The sequence below is a fragment of the Paramisgurnus dabryanus genome, chromosome 3, assembly GCF_030506205.2.
Source record: "Paramisgurnus dabryanus chromosome 3, PD_genome_1.1, whole genome shotgun sequence".
In the NCBI taxonomy this organism is placed as follows: Eukaryota; Metazoa; Chordata; class Actinopteri; order Cypriniformes; family Cobitidae; genus Paramisgurnus; species Paramisgurnus dabryanus.
In genome coordinates, this window is record NC_133339.1 from 31,640,747 (window position 1) to 31,659,811 (window position 19,065).

At 37.1% G+C, this 19,065-nt stretch overlaps 1 protein-coding gene across 3 annotated transcripts in view; it reads left to right on the plus strand.

The window, feature by feature from the left end:
• Positions 1 to 18,947, plus strand: part of LOC135755909 (syntaxin-binding protein 4) — a 59,577-nt gene extending 40,630 nt beyond the window's left edge. For all 3 annotated transcript variants that reach the window (XM_065271864.2, XM_065271852.2, XM_065271870.2), the window contains exons 12-22: positions 3,525 to 3,613; positions 5,031 to 5,127; positions 7,414 to 7,541; positions 7,833 to 7,925; positions 8,077 to 8,142; positions 9,147 to 9,335; positions 9,458 to 9,574; positions 11,570 to 11,619; positions 12,880 to 13,010; positions 13,187 to 13,244; positions 17,622 to 18,947. In XM_065271864.2, coding sequence (XP_065127936.1) covers positions 3,525 to 3,613; positions 5,031 to 5,127; positions 7,414 to 7,541; positions 7,833 to 7,925; positions 8,077 to 8,142; positions 9,147 to 9,335; positions 9,458 to 9,574; positions 11,570 to 11,619; positions 12,880 to 13,010; positions 13,187 to 13,244; positions 17,622 to 17,655 — 1,052 coding nt within the window. In that variant the 3' untranslated portion in view covers positions 17,656 to 18,947. The remainder of the gene's footprint in view (positions 1 to 3,524; positions 3,614 to 5,030; positions 5,128 to 7,413; positions 7,542 to 7,832; positions 7,926 to 8,076; positions 8,143 to 9,146; positions 9,336 to 9,457; positions 9,575 to 11,569; positions 11,620 to 12,879; positions 13,011 to 13,186; positions 13,245 to 17,621) is intronic.
• The last annotated feature ends 118 nt before the right edge of the window (positions 18,948 to 19,065 follow it).

Below are 19,065 nucleotides of genomic sequence, written 5' to 3' on the forward strand. Positions count from 1 at the left end.
TGGGTATTTGGCATAGGTGTCATTTACACTGGGGACGCTGGGGACATGTCCCCACCACTTTTGAAATGGCTGATTTTGTCCCCACCACTTTTTGAAAGCATTTGGTAAAAAAATAAAAAAAATAAAAATAAAAATAAAACAATACCTGTGCGACTTACACTGCAAAAATGACTTTCTTACTTAGTATTTTTGTCTTGTTTTCAGTAGAAATATCAAAAAATTCTTAAATCAAGATATATTTTCTTGATAAGCAAAATGACCAAAGAAAATAAGTCTAGTTTTTAGACAAAAATAAACAAATTGAGTGAATTTGTGATTAAAACAAGCAAAAATATCTGTCAATAGGGTGAGAAAAAAAAATCTAAAAATAAGATTTATTTTTTCTTAAACACTTAATTTAAGCAAAATTTTCTCACCCCATTGGCAGATATTTTTGCTTGTTTTAAGCACAAATTCACTTAAATTGTATAGTTTTTATCTAAAAACGAGACTAATTTTCTTACGTCATTTTGCTCATCAAGAAAATACATCTTGATTTAAGAATTTTAAGATATTTCTACTGAAATCAAGACAAAAATACTAATTAAGAAAGTCAGATTTTCAAGAAAAAAATCTTAGTATTTTTGCCTTGTTTTCAGTAAAAATATCTAAAAATTCTTACATTTTAGATGCTTTTTCTTGATGAGCAAAAAATCAAGTTTTTAGACCAAAAATATCAAATTTAAGTGATTTTGTGCATAAAACAAGCAAAAAAATCTGCCAATGGGGTAAGCGATTTTTTCTTGAATTTTTCTTGAATTTAGTGTTTAAGAAAAATGTTCACGATTTTTTGCTTACCCCATTGGCAGATTTTTTTGCTTGTTTATGCACAGAATCACTTACATTTAGTATTTTTGGTCTAAAAACTAGACTTATTTTCTTAGGTCATTTTGCTCATCAAGAAAATGCATCATAATTTAAGAGTTTTAAGATATTTTTACTGAAATCAAGACAAAAATACTAAGATTTATTTTTCATTAATAATTTTTTGCAGTGTACGACTGGTTTTGTGGTCCAGGGTCACATATGTTGTGTTGTATGGTGTGTTTTCTTTTACATAATAATGAAATTCATTGTAATCAGTGACTTTACGCGCTGCTGTTTTCTACAGTATGGTGCTTTGGCACTGTTCGGTTGAGCTGGTGTTGTAGGGACTGTTACATGTACAGTCAACATTGTTGAGGGTTTTATGCTGAGTATTTTTGTGTTGTTGACTGGCCTACTACGCTATGCCCATTTTTGATGGGCCGTTATTCAATATTTTTCCCATCCTGCTGTAATGTTTTTTCATCTGATCTTTTGTCCCCACCACTTTTCAAAACAAACTGACGCCCCTGGTATTTGGCAATAACGAAATTAAGATAAAGGATTTGCTTCGGCACTTCTCTCCATCAATGCCAACATTAGTCTATATTTTCTGTCTAAATTATGTATTAATTATGAATCAATTAATATTTTGTTATACATTGAAAAACATTTACTCACCAAGGCTACATGTTTTTGTTGAGGAAAATTATTAAATCCACTGTATGGCTTCAGCGCAGTCCTGCGTTTGATAGTGCATCCAGCAGCATTGAACTTGACTGCTCATTTACCTCGCAAAGCCGGAGCTCAAGCCCAAGCCCGGCCCGAGCCCGTGTAAAATGTTAAAAATGAAGCCCGAACCAGACCGAACCCATCGGGTTCTACAGAAGAGTCAAGTCTTAAATAAGAAAAATATCGAAACTATTTGGTTATTTTTGAGCGCGATGCTAACCCCCCAGTCACATTAGCTACAAGAGACAGAGCGACAGGCTACTATTCATTTTCAATGAGAGTGGCCGTTTGCCAGCGACAAATATATTATTATTTTTTTTTTAGAGCTACAGAAGTGATTTTCTCTTTGTCTTGGGTTGTTTGATTAACATTAATGACACAGACTTATTGAGGTTACTGTCTCTTTAAGACCAAATAAGCAGAGTCTGGTTTCTGACTGTAATCTATACATAAATTTAAGACATAAGCAAATGTTTTTATTATAAAAAATAATACTGTGGAGATAATTTTGTTTATATGTGTCCTGTCAATAATAGAAAGATTTTATGTTCGCTTGTTTGTGTCTCACTCGTGTGTGCACTATTGAGGGCACTTAAACGTGCACACAGACCGAGGGTGAATCCCAAACAGCGCAGCATAAAAACGTTACGTTGTTTTTCATTGCTTTATTCTGCAAATGTATGTTAATGGACTACAGTACGAGACACATATGCACGACTCTCTCTAAAGTTTACACATAAAGAGTTCTGATCTTTGAAGGGCATACTTGAGGATCACGTCTGGACCGGACACATTCAACCGCATGTGCCTCGGTGCGTACAGACAACTGCTCACTTTGGCGCCTTTTTGCGGTTAAATACATCCGCACCGCATACATGTTCCTTCAGACAAGCACGTGCAGGTCGCGGTTTCTGTTTGCGTCATCACAACATTTTGGCCGTATTGTTTTGGTGATAAATGTCTTTCGGCCGAAAACTGAAAATGCTCTTTGGGCCATTTTCGGATGAAAATTTTCAGTGGATCCCTTGACTTTTGATAGAGATCAGATTCAGAGTGATCCTCAAAACATACACGGACATACAGCTGTTTTATAAGTTGCGTAAGATAATAGCGGTATTACGGATTGCCGGAAATACTCTTCATTGGCAGGGAAGCGTTTTCTCTTAATTGATGAGTTAACTCGTCAATGGTGGTGAAAGAGTTAGGAAAAATGTAAAGAGGCCTGACATGACCTTAAACTCTTAATTGTGTGATGTTTACATGCACAGTGTCTCATTCATGACATCCGTATTGTGTACAGGGGTTATACATCCACACTTACTAAGATATAGAATTAAAGTACACAATTGTAATTTTATGCCCCCTTTGACATTTTGTGTCAGACACTTACTGATTTTCATCATTCGAATTGTCTTTTTCTATGTTATGTACATGTCGTCTCATAAAATGTGTATGTGCTTTGGCTGTCATGGCTGTGCAATTTTGGTGAAATCTGGTAACAGAAGCACCATTAATCTGGATTGTTTTAGTTGCCCTGGATTGTAAGGGAATGCGTGACCCATCAGTCCCACCTGTTAAATCCATTCCTCCCTGCTGTGCTGTGTTGGTCCTGAATTACCAGCATTGGATGTATCTGAGACTCTGTGTGAGTCTGACGTATGTGAGCTCAACCTGTCAATCATGAGCATCAGGAGGCAGTCAAATCCTTTCGGGGAGGAACTGATGAGGGTGGCTGATCAGAGAGAGAGAAAGAGAGAGTTGATTAACAATACACACTGATGTTTTATTTAAATTCATTGTACAGTTTATAATCTTTATTGTATTAATATAATACCCATTTATTTGAGCTTTTAGACAATGAAAATCATTAAGGCCAAATTTCAGTGACATTAAATTCGGGAGTGACTCTTAAAAATGTTCAATGATTCAATGCTTCACTTTTCCACCAGCGTCCACTGCAGTGAGACCAACTTCTGTTTCCAAACCTAAGATCTCTCTGGATCCCCACATACGGCTTAAATCAGAGAAAGTTGATCTGGTAAGCCTGCTTTTTTGGGAAGTAAGTTGTAAGTTGTTAGAAAATAAAAAAATCTGATTAAATCCGGATACTGGTAAATACCACTGAAAATATTAAGTGTTATGAGATTTATCCAAAATAAAAAAGTCTTGTTTTTTCAGGTTTCACAGTGCAAGCATTAGTGTGTCTATCAGGGGTTTTGTGCTTGTACCTGAATCTGTATTTTTATTAATGACAAGATTAAATCCAGCAGTTCCTAAAAGCATAAGGGAAGTTTAAAGGTTTGTAATCCTATTGTAAACTGTACCACTGACTTCTAAAGCAGCCTATATTCCAGTTAAAGATGATTTTTTTGATATTTTCCTCCCAGATCTCTGTTTTTGTCTGTGCTCTTTGTTATGGTGCAGTTGTTTAGCAGAGATTTAATTTAATCCTGCTGATCCTTGTGTTGACCCTAATCTACCAGCCCATTAATAGGAATTAGGTCTCACTGGATGAGAGCACTTAAATGTAGACTAAAGGGACAGTGCACCTATATTGTAAACAAACAGGTATTTAAAAAAAATTCAAAGTTGACTGTGATGGAGTGCCTTCATATTGTTTATTGTACTGCATATTAGAATTTTGGAAAAGAACAGTTCACCTGAAAAAAAATTGAATTTATTATTTACATTTAAGGCTCTGAAATACTTGTGGGACAATTTTTGGGGGCTGTGTTTTAAAGTAGAAATTTAACAGAATGATCAAAGAAATGAACTGGACAAGATGTTTGGTTCAAAAGTCGATGGGGCTCTAGGTCACACCCTTTTATTAAATCATTGTTATGGACCAAAAAAAGGTTTTTCTGAAAGTTCACCATGGTAATCTACTATATATCAAACTCAGAAACCCATTTGATTTTGCCAGATTTTGTTTGAAATTGTTTTCACTCAAAGTACATCAAAGCCTTTATTGTTTGTTGAACAAGAACAATGTTTATGCAGTTTTTGAATAAAATGTATGTTTGGCTTGGCAGACACTATGAACTGTAGTACATTGTGTTTTGTAGGGAAAATAAGACCAGATCCAGATATGGAATGACATCAGAAGATAAATCATGACTTTGAACTAACTAGTCATCCATTCACTGTTAGAAAAAAGGTACAAAAGCTATCACTGGGATGGTACCCTTTAAAAAGCTCTTAATATGTACCATTTAGGTGCAGATATGTATATATTTGGTACTAATATGTATCTTTGAGTTACTAATATGCATCCTTTATGTACCAAAATGTACTTTTTGAAAAGGTACCACTAAAACCACAGTGGCAGCTTCTGTACTATTTCTAAAGTGCATGGACCAAAGGATTGGACTTCATTGTGCGCCACTAACTTGTCCTCTGTTACCACACTGCCCTCTTGTGTATACAGATCTAACATAACTTTGAACCTTTTGCAGGCTCTGTCTTATCTGGGTCTAGATGTTACTGAAGAGAAGGGACGACAGTTGAGAGAGAGTTTGACTACAGACCCTCAGGGGACAGTCTCATATGGAGGTAAAGCCACAAATTTCACATCTTTGTGTGGTTTCAGGGTCAAGTTAGGAATGTTTGACAGAAAATATGTTTTTTAAACCACCATTGCAACAGCATGCACCGTTGTTACTTATCATTGATTCATAATTTACATTTGTCCCAAGACTTTATCTTTTATTCATTGTGTCTTTTATATGTAGTTTATATACAGTAAGGAAAATAAGTATTTGAACACCCTGCTATTTTGCAAGTTCTCCCACTTAGAAATCATGGAGGAATTGTCAACGTAGGTGCCCACTGTGAGAGACAGAATCTAAAAAAAATCCAGTAATCACAATGTATGATTTTTTAACTATTTATTTGTATGATACAGCTGCTAATAAGTATTTGAACACCTGAGAAAGTAAATGTTAATATTTGGTACAGTAGCCTTTGTTTGCAATTACAGAAGTCAAACATTTCCTGTAGTTTTTCACCACGTTTGCACACACTGCAGGAGGGATTTTGGCCCACTCATCCACACAGATCTTCTCTAGATCAGTCAGGTTTTGGAGAAACACAGGAGTTTGAGCTCCCTCCAAAGATTCTCTATTGGGTTTAGGTCTGGAGACTGGCTAGGCCATGTAGAACTTTGATATGCTTCTTCCAGAGCCACTCTTTGGTTATCCTGGCTGTGTGCTTCGGGTCATTGTCATGTTGGAAGACACACCCTCGACCCATTTTCAATGCTTTAAATGAGGGAAGGATGTTGTTCCCCAAAATCTCGCAAAACATGGCCCTGGTCATCCTCTCCTTAATACAGTGCAGTTGCCCTGTCCCATGCTTCACAGTAGGGGTGGTGTTCTTGGGATGGTTCTCATCATTCTTCTTCTTCCAAACACGTTTAGTGGAATTATGACTAAAAAGTTTTATTTTGGGCTCATCTGACCACATGACTTTCTCCCATGACTCCTCTGGATCATCCAAATGGTCATTGGCAAACTTAAGGCGGGCCTGGACATGTGCTGGTTTAAGCAGGGGAACCTTCCGTGATATGCATGATTTCAAACCATGACGTCTTAGTGTATTACCAACAGTAACCTTGGAAATGGTGGTCCCAGCTCTTTTCAGGTCATTGACCAGCTCCTCCCGTGTAGTTCTGGGCTGATTTCTCACATTTCTTAGGATCATTGAGACCCCACGAGGTAAGATCTTGCATGGAGCCCCAGTCTGAGAGAGATTGACAGTCATGCTTCTTCCATTTTCTAATGATTGCTCCAGCAGTGGACCTTTTTTCACCAAGCTGCTTGGCAATTTCCCCGTAGCCCTTTCCAGCCGTGTGGAAGTGTACACTTTTGTTTCTAGGACAGCTCTTTGGTCTTGGCCATGTTAGTAGTTGTATTCTTCCTGATTGTAAGGGGTGGACAGGTTTCTTTATGCAGCTAACAGGTGCATCTAATTTAGGATAATAAATGGAGTGGAGGTGGACATTTTAAAGGCAGACTTACAGGTCTTTGAGGGTCAGAATTCTAGCTAAGATGTTCAAATACTTATTTGCAGCTGTATCATACAAATAAATAGTTACAAAATCATACATTGTGATTACTGGATTTTTTTTAGATTATGTCTCTTACAGTGGACACCTACGATGACAATTTCAGACCCCTCCATGATTTCTACGTGGGAGAACTTACAAAATAGCAGGGTGTTCAAATACTTATTTTCCTCACTGTAACAGTAATATTGCGAGAGCAAAAACAGAAGAAAGCAGATCAGTACTAGTAGAAATAACAGAATTTCGACATAAATTACCTTTTAAAAGAGTAATTTATAATTCATATCCTTAACCTTAAGCTTAAACCGAAAAACAGAACAAAAAAATGTGACCGTGTCAGGGCAAGACAACATTTTGTGTTTAGTACAAATTTAGATAGCAAAGTATTTTACTTGGAAAAATTGTTCCCCACCTGTAAACATTCTCAGCAGGAAAATGGCAGCATAGCAAATCGTGATCAAAGTGTTTAAGATGGAGCTGCCTTGATTTCTGCCTGTATTCCTATTCCTGTATCAGCTATGCAAACACAGAGCAAGTGCACGTAAACATAAATAAACATTCCCTTTAGACGCGCTCTCTCCTGCAGTTTTCATGATAGGCTTAGCTGGGTGACAGGAGATGAGTTAATATTAAATGCAGAAATCTTCCTTTCCTCAACAAGCAAATGTGACCTGAAATCACCTCCATAGAAAAAGTTTTGAATTATCTATATAATCCTCATATATAACATACCTATTGTATTTATTGTGCTATACTATGACTTCCCTGCTAAGACTTTGTGGAAGCCACCCGCAATGTTTACCAAGAGAAGCTGGAGGAGGCGGGACTCGGACAAGGACCCTTCATGTTCTCCTATCAAGAAGCAGCTAGTTTGATGGACACCTCTGCCTTTCACTCCCCAGTAAGTAGACCTGCAGGATTTACAATAAATATGCATGAGTTAAACTGCTGCCGAATCCTCACACAACCTCTTCAAATTGAGACTTCATTTTAGTTAGGAGATTTACTCTGCGTACTTAATAGGAGCTTTTCTGCCTCTCAGGAAAGTTATCAAAGTGCTTAAAAAGCTTTGATTGTCAGAGTCGGACTGTTCTGTAACCTATGCCTTTGTGGATACTTAGCAATATAAAGTATTCTGCTATTAACATTTTTATGAAACGTTGCATTTGCTGTGTCTTGCTCTCTATTTTAGACCTATGAGTCCGAGTGCAGCTACAGCAGTGAAGAGCTGGAGGAGTTTCAGACTGAAGTCAAACAACTGCAGATGCAAATGAAGCAGCTCAAGGTGAGCAACAGCGCTGAAATGTAACCGGATTACCAGCTGCATTGTGAAAGTGTTTCATAGTTGACTGTCTAGAAAATTCTGCAGGACAGAGCAGAACATCTGCACCAAAAGTCATCGTGACCTTATTGTATGTTTATTGCAATGCTAACAGGTGTTATTAAAAGACACAGAAGACAGTAAGAAGACTTTGGAGGAGGAACTGCAGAAGTCGGCTGAGGTAAAACCTGCAGATGATACGTTAACTGTGGCCGATGGGTATTAGAATAGCTGTATCATTGATTTAATGTTAATTAAGTTAATAAAGAATATTAAAAAAGTGTATAATTAAAGATGTAAGGCCGCTTTCATACAGAAATATTATCTAAAACATTATATAAACAAAAGTCTTATGAACATTACAAAATGTTTAAAGGGATAGTTCGGCCAAAAATGATATTAAACCCATGATTTACTCACCCCCAAGCTGTCCGAGTTGCATATGTCCATCGTTTTTCAGACAAACACATTTTCGGATATTTTAGAAAATGTTTTAGATCTTTCAGTTGATTAAATGTAATGTTACGGGGTCCACAACCTTCAAGTCCAAAAAAAGTGCGTCCATCCTTCACAAAATAAATCCAAACGGCTCCAGGATGATAAACAAAGGTCTTCTGAGGGTAATCCGCGTGGTGTTGTTGTAGAAATATCCATATTTAAAACTTTATTAACGAAAATAACTACCTTCCAGTAGCGCCGCCATCTTAGACTCCTCTGTATTCAGGAGAGAGTATTAGCGTAGTGTACGCACTTTTCTAAGTGACGTATGACAAATTCAGAGGGCGGGGGTACAGAGCAGCAGCAGAGTAGCCTCCGTAGGCTGCGTATGGATATGGATATTTCTACAACAACACCGCGCGGATCACCCTCAGAAGACCTTTGTTTATCATCCTGGAGCCGTTTGGATTTATTTTGAGAAGGATGGACGTACTTTTGTTGGACTTGAAGGTCGTGGACTATGGGTGGACCCCGTAACATTACATTTATTCAACTGAAAGATCTAAAACATTTTCTAAAATATCCGAAAATGTGTTTGTCTGAAAAACGATGGACATGTGCAACTCGTACAGCTTGGGGGGGAGTAAATCATGGGTTTAATGTCATTTTTGGCTGAACTATCCCTTTAAAGAAGTTAATTTATGACATTCGTGTTGGTTTCTGTCTGTGTGTGTGTGGATGAAACAGAAGGCCACCGCCACGGTAGAGGAGAACAAGTCTTTGAAGAGTAAGCTGCAGGTAGCCGAGGCCGTTCAGAGACAGACTAACAGTGCTGAACAGGACTACGAGGAAGTCATTCAGCTTCTGGAAGCTGAAATCAAAGATCTAAAGAACCAGCTGGCCGGAAAGAAACAAAGGAGTCTTGGCGCTACCAAAGTAAATCTTTTTAGCATGAAAATGTATTAATGTAGCAATTTAGATGCTATGGAATGGAATGTAGTGTGCGGTGCAGTACATGTATAGAAATGAACCTGTTTTAAATGATGTTTTTTGCACAGGAGGATGTGATGGATCTGAACAGGAGGCTTGCCATCATTGACAGCCAACTGAGAAAATCTGAACTGACCAGGAAACACCTGGAGATATCCAACAAGAAGCTCCTTGGGTTTGCCCAGGTAAAGCCGTGTTTAGACTGAAGCTGCAATCTTTTTGTAATCTTTTTACAAATCTGCAAATATAAACTTTGAACTCTGTCACATGTCCAATTGCATTTTTGACACTTTGGGCCCTATCTTGCACCCAGCGCAATTGACTTTGTCAGTGACGCATGTATCATTCGTATTTTGCACCGGCGCACAGCGGGTTTTTCCCTCCACAGACGCACATCGGCAAACTAGGGAATGAACTTGCGCTCCCTGCAAAAAATGAGGCGTGTTCCGGCGCAAACCATCCCTGATGCTATTTTGCAGTTTCAAAGAACAATTGCGCCACTGACCAAAAAAAACTAGTCTAAAGTCAGTGGCGCGTTGTGCGTTGTTCATTATGCTATTTTAAGGGCGCATGCTTGACCATAATGTATAGCGTGCACAACGCGCACACACTTTGCTTATCTAATCTACACAGATGCAACAGTTATTTTTGCAAATCATAAATTGTTACAATAAAAATATTAACACATGAGATAAGGGAAATCATTGTGGTGAGCATTGTGCTGATAGTTTTTATTTATTTTGTGTGGCTGCGTTAAAAAAATTATCATGCAAATAACGATTAAAATATTTTCATAAGTTTGTTGTGTGGCTGTATGACGTTTATTTTATGTAAATAATAATTAAAATGTTTTCATAAGAAACCTTAATGTATGTGAACTTGATTTGTAAGAGTACTTTGGAGTTGGACTGCTTGTGTTTCTTAGCTTTCAGCGGTGAGGGTGGACGCAGCGATGTCCTCTGCTGGCGTCTGTGTATAGGCAGATCCTCCCGTTACACGGCGTGCCCGATTTATGCTGGCAAGCTTGGGATTCCCCCGTCTCCTGACATCATTGTTGCGCTTGCGCCGCAACATCCTGGGCACGCCATCTGATGAGACAATTTTTGCTATTTCCTCCCACGCCTGTTTAACCGATGCTGATTTGGGCGGGTTTCTCCCATCCCCATACAAAACAACTTCTCTGTCTTTGACTGCTCTTACAAGAACGTCGGTCTCCTCGGCTGTGAACCGCTCCTGGCGTGCGCCTGGTAAATCCGTCATAATAATAGCAACCCGCCATGGAACTTGCGCCCTTGCGTTTAAAGGGAATGTTGGCAAGCGTTCTGATTGGTTTATTTAACGTTACGCCCAAACCACACCTATGAATAATGAACCTACTTCAGACCAACCCCTTATTGATTTGCGCCTGGTGCAAGAGTTATTTCTCCCGCCGGGAAAATAGCAACAGCGCCCAAGATCCGCCCATCACTTGCGCTTTGCGCTTCGCACTTGCATTTCAGATCGTTAAAATAGGGCCCTTTACCTATGTTTAGCATGCGGAATCCAACACGTGAACAGTGTTAGTGAGTCAGAATGTATCAAAAAGCTTTAGACCCCCCTTTAAAATACACTATCTGATGCACTTTACATTACTGCTGTTTTAATCTTCTATATAAAATGGTTAAGATGTGACATGTAGACAAAAAATGTTTTGTTTGGGTCTGTAATGCCTTAGAAGCTTCCTAAAAACCTCTCTCAGATAGCTCTATTAGGGTGGGGGATTTTAAACAAGTGGTTTTGCACCTATTTGGCTCCCCCTACTGGCTTAACTTGCAATCTCATTACTGATTGGCTGACTTTGCTGCCACTCAAAAAATGTAGCCAATTATTTTAAAGTGGAGGGGCAGTGAGATGCCTGTGATGTCATAAGCATCAGTTTTTCAGATTGGGCCGTTTTCTGGCTGACATTTCTAAAAGAGGAATTTCTATGAGACTGAGATGTTTAGCATGTCTAGCACTTTTTGTATGTTCGTGAATGCTGGTAGACTACCATTATTCAACAAAGACAAGGTAAAAATGGTTTTTCATTCTCTGTCCCCTTTAAGTGTCCAAAAACATTTTGGAATAACGGTATGAACTATATTTTTGTACTATTTAAAAAGTGACAACTAAGTGTTAAAAGTTTGAAACTGTTTCCACAGAATGTCCACAAAGTTCTCAGCAACACCAACTTGTTCGGGATAGAAAATGGGTGAGTTTATCAATGCAAACATTTATTAGTAGCTTCTAAATTGGAGTATCCCCCTAATGACATCATGGCTCATAGAGAGAGAGCGCAGCGCGTCATAACCTGAAAACCACGCCCACCGGGGGGGAAACAATCAAACCCTCTCCATTGACTTTGTATTGCGAGAGGCCGCCTCCTTGTCATTTCTGGCTTATTACTAAAACAGAATAATGCCTAAAAGCTGCTGTGTGACAATATGTACAGCTAACAAGCCAAAAAACCCAGACATACGTTTTTATAAGCTGTTGAGCCGTAAAACCCAGTCTTTAAGGAGAAAAAAGCGGATTGCCGACTACGTTTCCCCCTAGTGGACGCATTTCTACTAATAGTAGTACTATGAAAAGTTGCCTGTTTCCACTTTTGTGTCTTTAAACGCTTGTTTTTTGGGGTCGACAGCTTAAAAAACTTATTTACAGATTAAACTTAAAAACAGAATAATGCCTAAAAGCTGCTGTGTGACAAGGTGTACAGCTTACAAGCCAAAAAAACCCAGAAATAAGTTTTTAGAAGCTGTCGACCTCAAAAAACGAGCGTTTAATGACACAAAAGTGGAAACAGGCAACTTTCCATAGTACTTCTAATAGTAGAACTGCGATCCACTTTTTTCTCCTTAAAGGCTGGGTTTTACGGCTCAACAGCTTATAAAAAGTTATTGTCACACAGCAGCTTTTAGGCATTATTCTGATTTTTGATATATGCCAGAAATGACAAGGAGGCGGCCTCTCGCAATACAAAGTCAATGGAGACGGTTGGATTGTTTTCCCCCCGGTGGGCGTGGTTTTCAAATTTGCATAACTGCGCTCTGTCTCTATATGTGACCCTGGACCACAAAACCATGAAAGTGAATTTTTTTTAAATTGAGATTTATGCATCATCTGTATAAATAAGGTTTTCATTGATGTATGGTTTTTTAGAATAGGACAACTACGGTATTTGAGGATCTGGAATTTGAGGGTCCAAAAAATTTTTAATATTGAGAAAATCATCTTAAAAGTTGTCAAAATGAAGTCATTAACAACTGCATTCATACACAATGATATATTTATTTCATAGAACAGGATCTTTATATAATATACTGATATAATGATTTTTGGCATAAAATAAAAAATTTATAATTTTGACCCATACAGTGTATTTTTAGCATTTGCTACAAATATAATCATGTAATTTAAAATTGGTTTTGTGGTCTAGGGTCACATATACCATAACCTCTTCATCCTACAGGAGCACAAGAGCATCTCCGGCAAATGACACCCCAGACACGCCCTCCCCCATCCCTGACCCCGCCTGCCAGCTCGCAGCAAAGGCCAAAGAGCTTGTGGATGGTGTCTGCTCACTTTGCACCGAGGATCACAGTAAGTGGGAATGAACTACATGATATAATGTACGCTAGATGATAAACGCTTGCTAGTAACCTGTTCAAAGTTTTACTTTCCGTTCACCTCATCACAGTTTCTGCCTTTTCGATTGTAATGAGCTCATTTGATCTTGTGTTATCAACACATCAGCAATATTATTTCATGTTTTGCAGCATCACCGCAGTATTCGGAGGAAAGCGGCTTGAACTCTGGAGAGGACTGGGATTCAGAGTGAGTAAATATTATTGTTGGGTTATAAAACAATCAGCATTTTCCTTCACTGCTGCTGTCAGCTGTGTTTAGATCAGGCCAGATGTTCATTTTACTGTCACAAAGGTCCTCGCTATAACCACTGCCCTTGAAAAGTCTCTCAGTTAACACAGTTTGACAAGGAGTTTTAAAAAACACTTTTGCTGGTATCGCATGATTCAATTTTCAGCCTGGTGCACACTGTACAATTTTGGCAGTCTGAGAAATTTCGTGGATCATAAATGATTACCTTTCTTTATTCACTTAGTGCTACACGTTCACAGACTGCCAATTTATTGCAATAAATCTTCATTGTTCTGTTCTTTGCACATGGTATGGTATGTGCAGAATGAATTTGTTCAAAATGGTATGCTTATTGATGCATGAAAACGTCCACACACAGGGTTTTAGCCCAAATATGTCCATAGACAGATCCCAAATATACTGTATACATTTTATTGGCCTCAGAAATAGATTATAATCTTATAAAAGTGTATATGTGACCTGTGCTGGCAAATTGAGTTGGGATGAGCACATATTCAAAAATTAGTTATTTATATTTTAACATTTTCTATTAAGAAACTTCAAAACAATGCATGATTTGTTGAAATCTGACCAAACATGACAGAACTACACCTGTTTACGCAAAGCAAAAACAGTCATCAATATATGTTAAAGGGGCCATGGCACAAGACTTTTTTAAGATGTCAAATAAATCTTTGGTGTCCCCAGAGCACATATGTGAAGTTTTAGCTCAAAATACCATATAAATAATTTATTATAGCATGTTAAAACTGCCACTTTGTAGGTGTGTGCAAAAATGTGCCGTTTTGGGTGTGTCCTTTAAAATGTAAATGAGCTGATAAAATTCAAACACTGATCACAATGATGGTGGTTTGTTGCAATTAAAACTCAATTGTGCTTTTCTCTGCACTAAATGGCAGTGCTGTGGTTGGATAGTGCAGATTAAGGGGTGGTATTATTATAATAAGAGCTCCTTATGACATCATAAGGAGAGCCAAATTTCAACGACCTATTTTTTCATGTGCTTGTAGAAAATGGTTTACCAAAACTAAGTTACTGGGTTGATCTTTTTCACATTTTCTAGGTTGATAGAAGCACTGGGGACCCAATCATAGCACTTAAACATGGAAAAAGTCAGATTTTCATGCCATGGCCCCTTTAAATATATGTTTTTCTTTTATTGTTTATCTCGTCAAAACAGATATTATTAAAACTGTAATTTTGTGTAGATGTCTATTTAAATATATATATATATATATATATATATATATATATATATATATATATATATATATATATATATATCGGGAAGAGTTGTATAGTACTTAAGTATTTGTACTTTCTGCATAAAAGTACATTTTCATTTAATCGTATTTTATTAGTGTTTTTCTTTGGAAAACATACATTCCAAAACACATTATCATAATTTTTACTCCACTACATTTCATAATTTCAAGTTTTTGGTTTATATTTAATTTTTAAGTACATTAAACATCTAGTAATATTTTGTACTTTTACTTAAGTAAAAAAAAAAATTTGTACTTTTACGTTTATGTAATTAGGCATTAAATCCATTTTTATATGCAATATATAATGAATACACAATATGATTCTATGCTTTAGAATGTTGTAAAAAAAAATTAGTAAAGAAAAGTAAATAGACAAACACTGTGATAAAGCACAGATGCTTGGAAAATGTAACTAAAATACTTAAGTACTATACACCTCTGATATCGGGGTCGCGCACTTCCACATTTGTGTGCATGCGCTTCAGACGTCAGCATCAGGAAGATCGCTTTTGAGTCTTGTCACTCTTAATAACTATTTTAACATCAATCAGGCCCCAAACTTTATCTCTCGTAATAATTATTTTAACATCAAGCAAGTCCGGCAGTCTATTTTCTATCATTTCTGAATGCTTTAAAAACAAAAACAAAATACAACCAAATGAATGAAGACTCATCTTTAGATTATGGATTTGGGACCGTACACCTCTCAAGAAACGTACAGATAAAGATCATTTTAGATGTTTAATGACCATTTAGAGCATTGGATTCGCTAGACGAGAGCTTAATGTTCTTATTTTTATGAAAACCTCAGACTCATCTAGACAGCGTGGGTCACTTGCTGGGTCTCAATTCATCCAGCTGTGGGCTAGACCAAGGGTCAAACAGAAATTGCGTGTTGCATTAATCATGCATTAATAAAATTAGTGGCGTTAAAGGACAAGTTCGGTATTTTACACTTAAAGCCCTGTTTTCAGATTGTTTATGATAAAATAGAATGGTTTTGACTGAAATTTGGACATATGATGCTGGCCCGAAAATTTGCGGGTGTTTCTTGTATCACCTCCCACCTCTACAATGGGTGTATAGGTGCACAGGAACAATCCTTCCTAAAATGCCTTAAACTTTCCTTTACAAAGACGTGAAACTCATCGAGTGGTCAGGGGTGTTCACTGATATGTTCACACAAAAATCGCTGCAAAAGATGCTTTCATCAAATATTTCATAATAAACAATCTCAAAACAGGGCTTTAAGTGTAAAATACCGAACTTGTCCTTTAAAATTAATTTGCTTTACTGCATTATTAAAGGACAAGTTCGGTATTTTACACTTAAAGCCCTGTTTTCAGATTGTTTATGATGAAATAGAACGGTTTTGACTGAAATTTCGACATATGCGGCTGCCCCGAGAATTTTGGGGGTTTTGTGTTTCACCTCCCACCTTTACAATGGGTTTAATGGTGCACTGGAACAATCCTTCCTAAAATGCATTAAACTTTCGTTTACAAAGATGTGAAACTCATCGAGTGGTCAGGGGTGTTCACTGATATGTTCACACAAAAATCGCTGCAAAAGGTTTTATCGTAGTTTTGTCCAACTCCATTGACTTGTATTAGATTTGCTGTGAGGAACGGTATTACTCCGAGCCCGGAACGTTGTTTGTATTCTTGCAATTGGTAGAGGCGGATTATCGCCACCAAACGGGCTGGAGTGTCTATTATTCAAGCTCTCAACGGAAGAATGTACTGGTGTGAGGCGTTTGGAAAAATAGGTCCACAAGTTTACAACGAATGCTAAAACAGCTGTTGGAAAGCATCTTTTGCAGCGATTTTTGTGTGAGCATATCAGTGAACACCCCTGACCACTTGGTGAGTTTCACGTCTTTGTAAACGAAAGTTTAATGCATTTTAGGAAGGATTGTTCCTGTGCACCTATACACCCATTGTAGAGGTGGGACGTGAAACAACTAACAAACGAAAATTCTCGGGCCAACATCATATGTCCAAATTTCAGTCAAAACCGTTCTATTTCATCATTAACAATCTGAAAACAGGGCTTTAAGTGTAAAATACCGAACTTGTCCTTTAAAATTAATTTGCTTTACTGCATTATTAACGCTTTAATTTTCACAGCTATGTTTTTTTTACATAAACCACGCGAACACATTGTATTATACCAAATACTCAAAATAACGTTTTTTTTAGCAATGAAATAGGTGCCCTTTAAAAAAGTTAATAACAGCGATAAGACATGAAAACGATCTTCCTCGTGCTGACTGACAGATCCAAAGCGTGCACAGACACGTAAGCACACGTCCCTGATATATCTAGACATCTACACAGAATTACAGTTTTATAAATATCTGTTTTGACAAGAATTCACACAGTAATAATCTGTTATGACTTAAGTGAATGTTTGGTTCACTGTTGGGAAAAAATATCTGATGTGTAAAATTATATTAGATCCTTGCATCACAGTAGATCTTAAAAGCTGTCTGTCTCATGTTAGTCAAACAATAAAAGAAAGAAAAAAGTTAAACATAATTTTTCCTATTATAGTATTGTTTTTAACTTTGTGTGTGCTAAATCTATTAGTTTTACCAGTGATTTTAAGGTATGGATTTGGCTTTTGAATCCTCAAAAATCTTTGCTGACTTTATCAATTTCAAACATGTGTAGTTCTGTCATTTTAGTCAAATACCAACAAATCATACATCGTTTTCAAGTTGATAAAGTCGGCAAAGTTCATTTTGTTGCTCATTTCGACTCATTTTGCCAGCACGGGTTATATATATAGTTTTTTGGATTATCGAACATTTAATCAATTAATATGATATATTACAGGTGTCATATTAAACTAGACATGCCTTTCTATTTTACATGGAAATGGCCCTTAAAAGCAGGAGGGTATGGGTATACAAGTTGGTATACATTTTACATGTATGTGTTTTCTATGGGTTTCCAACCCAAGGCCTTTGCATGGCTAATGCAACTGAGCTACAGAGATATTATTTTTATTGTAGACTTTATTGAATGTTTTTACTTTGTAGTGTCATTCACTGGCCGCAGGCTCCCCTCCTCTGAGCTCCTGCACTAGTGGGACAGTAGAGGATTTGGGGATGAACAAAGACTTCAACAAGAAGAACATCGAAGCCGAACTGAACCAAAACTGGAGAATATGAGACTGAAGTTTTCTGATGTTTTTTTTATGCATTTACTGTTTATTTCAAATGATAGCAGACAACTGAGAAGACATCTCTACTAGTCAAAGCATCTGTTCATGTACACATTCAACCTGTAGCATTATTCAGTGTTAGAAATTAATGGAAAGTTTCATCAGTTTAAACAAATGACAACATTAACAGAGGTGACTTTATTCTGAACCGTTTCAAGTCATCCCATTGTGCCATGTGCAACATTTAACTTAACTTGTTTAGTAAGAAACCGTAAACCACAATTATGGTGATGATGAGCGTGTAATATTCAACAAGAGAAATAAACATCAAGTTTATTAACATCAAGTTTCCTTAACTAAAATTTGTTACATTTTAGTTAGGGAGCATCATCATTTGAAATGATGCTTATTTGTATCTGTTCTAAGAAGTGCTATAATGCTTGAAAGATTTTATATTTTGAGTCCAAATCTTTTATTATTCAGAAACACATAGACATGCTCGCATATATGTGCGCAGTTGCTGTTGTAAACCTTGTAAATACTGCAGCCAAACCCTTCGATGTCTCTTTACATCTTCACTAATGATGTCATTTTTTGTCACGTTTGCAGTGCAGTTTAGTCTGAGGACATTCATTCTGTTAGGTTGTTTTGGGGAGATCCTTCATGGTTTGATTCTACTATTGGCTCTGGCATCTGTGACTGTACCAATTGTTCTTGAAGGATTTCGGTTGCCATGGCACCATGAAGCAATGGAGGTCATATTGCAATGCTTCACCCCTGAATGGATCCATTCATCTAAACAATGAAGAGAGTTCAGATTACCATCCTCATAACCACGCTGTATTTGAATGTTTTTGTCTTGGAATATCTGCAGTCATATATATCAACGTGTAACTCATTTCCTGATGACTTAGATGGAATTTCATGTTAACATTAACCGGTTTGATTTGTAAATACACATGCTCAGAAAGTGCTGATTTAGTAATGTGATTTAACTAGAGTGCATCATATGTGTGGCCTAAATATCTTTCTTTTATTGTTTTTATTAAAGTCAGAAAAATGTGTGTTGTGCATCCATCTGCCATTATTCGCTTTTAATGTTTGAATGAAAAATGTGACCCAGTACGTGAAAACCTAGTACAAGTCATTTTAGTGATTTATTGTTTTCTACATAAAATTGGTAAGGAATGATTGATGACAGGCCGTTGAATTATAAGAAAATAATGCGCACCCAATGTACCGCTGGTGTGCATTATTTTCGAAAAATTCAAAGGACCGGAGTCAATTATTTCCACGGTTACCAAAAATATTGCTCTGAT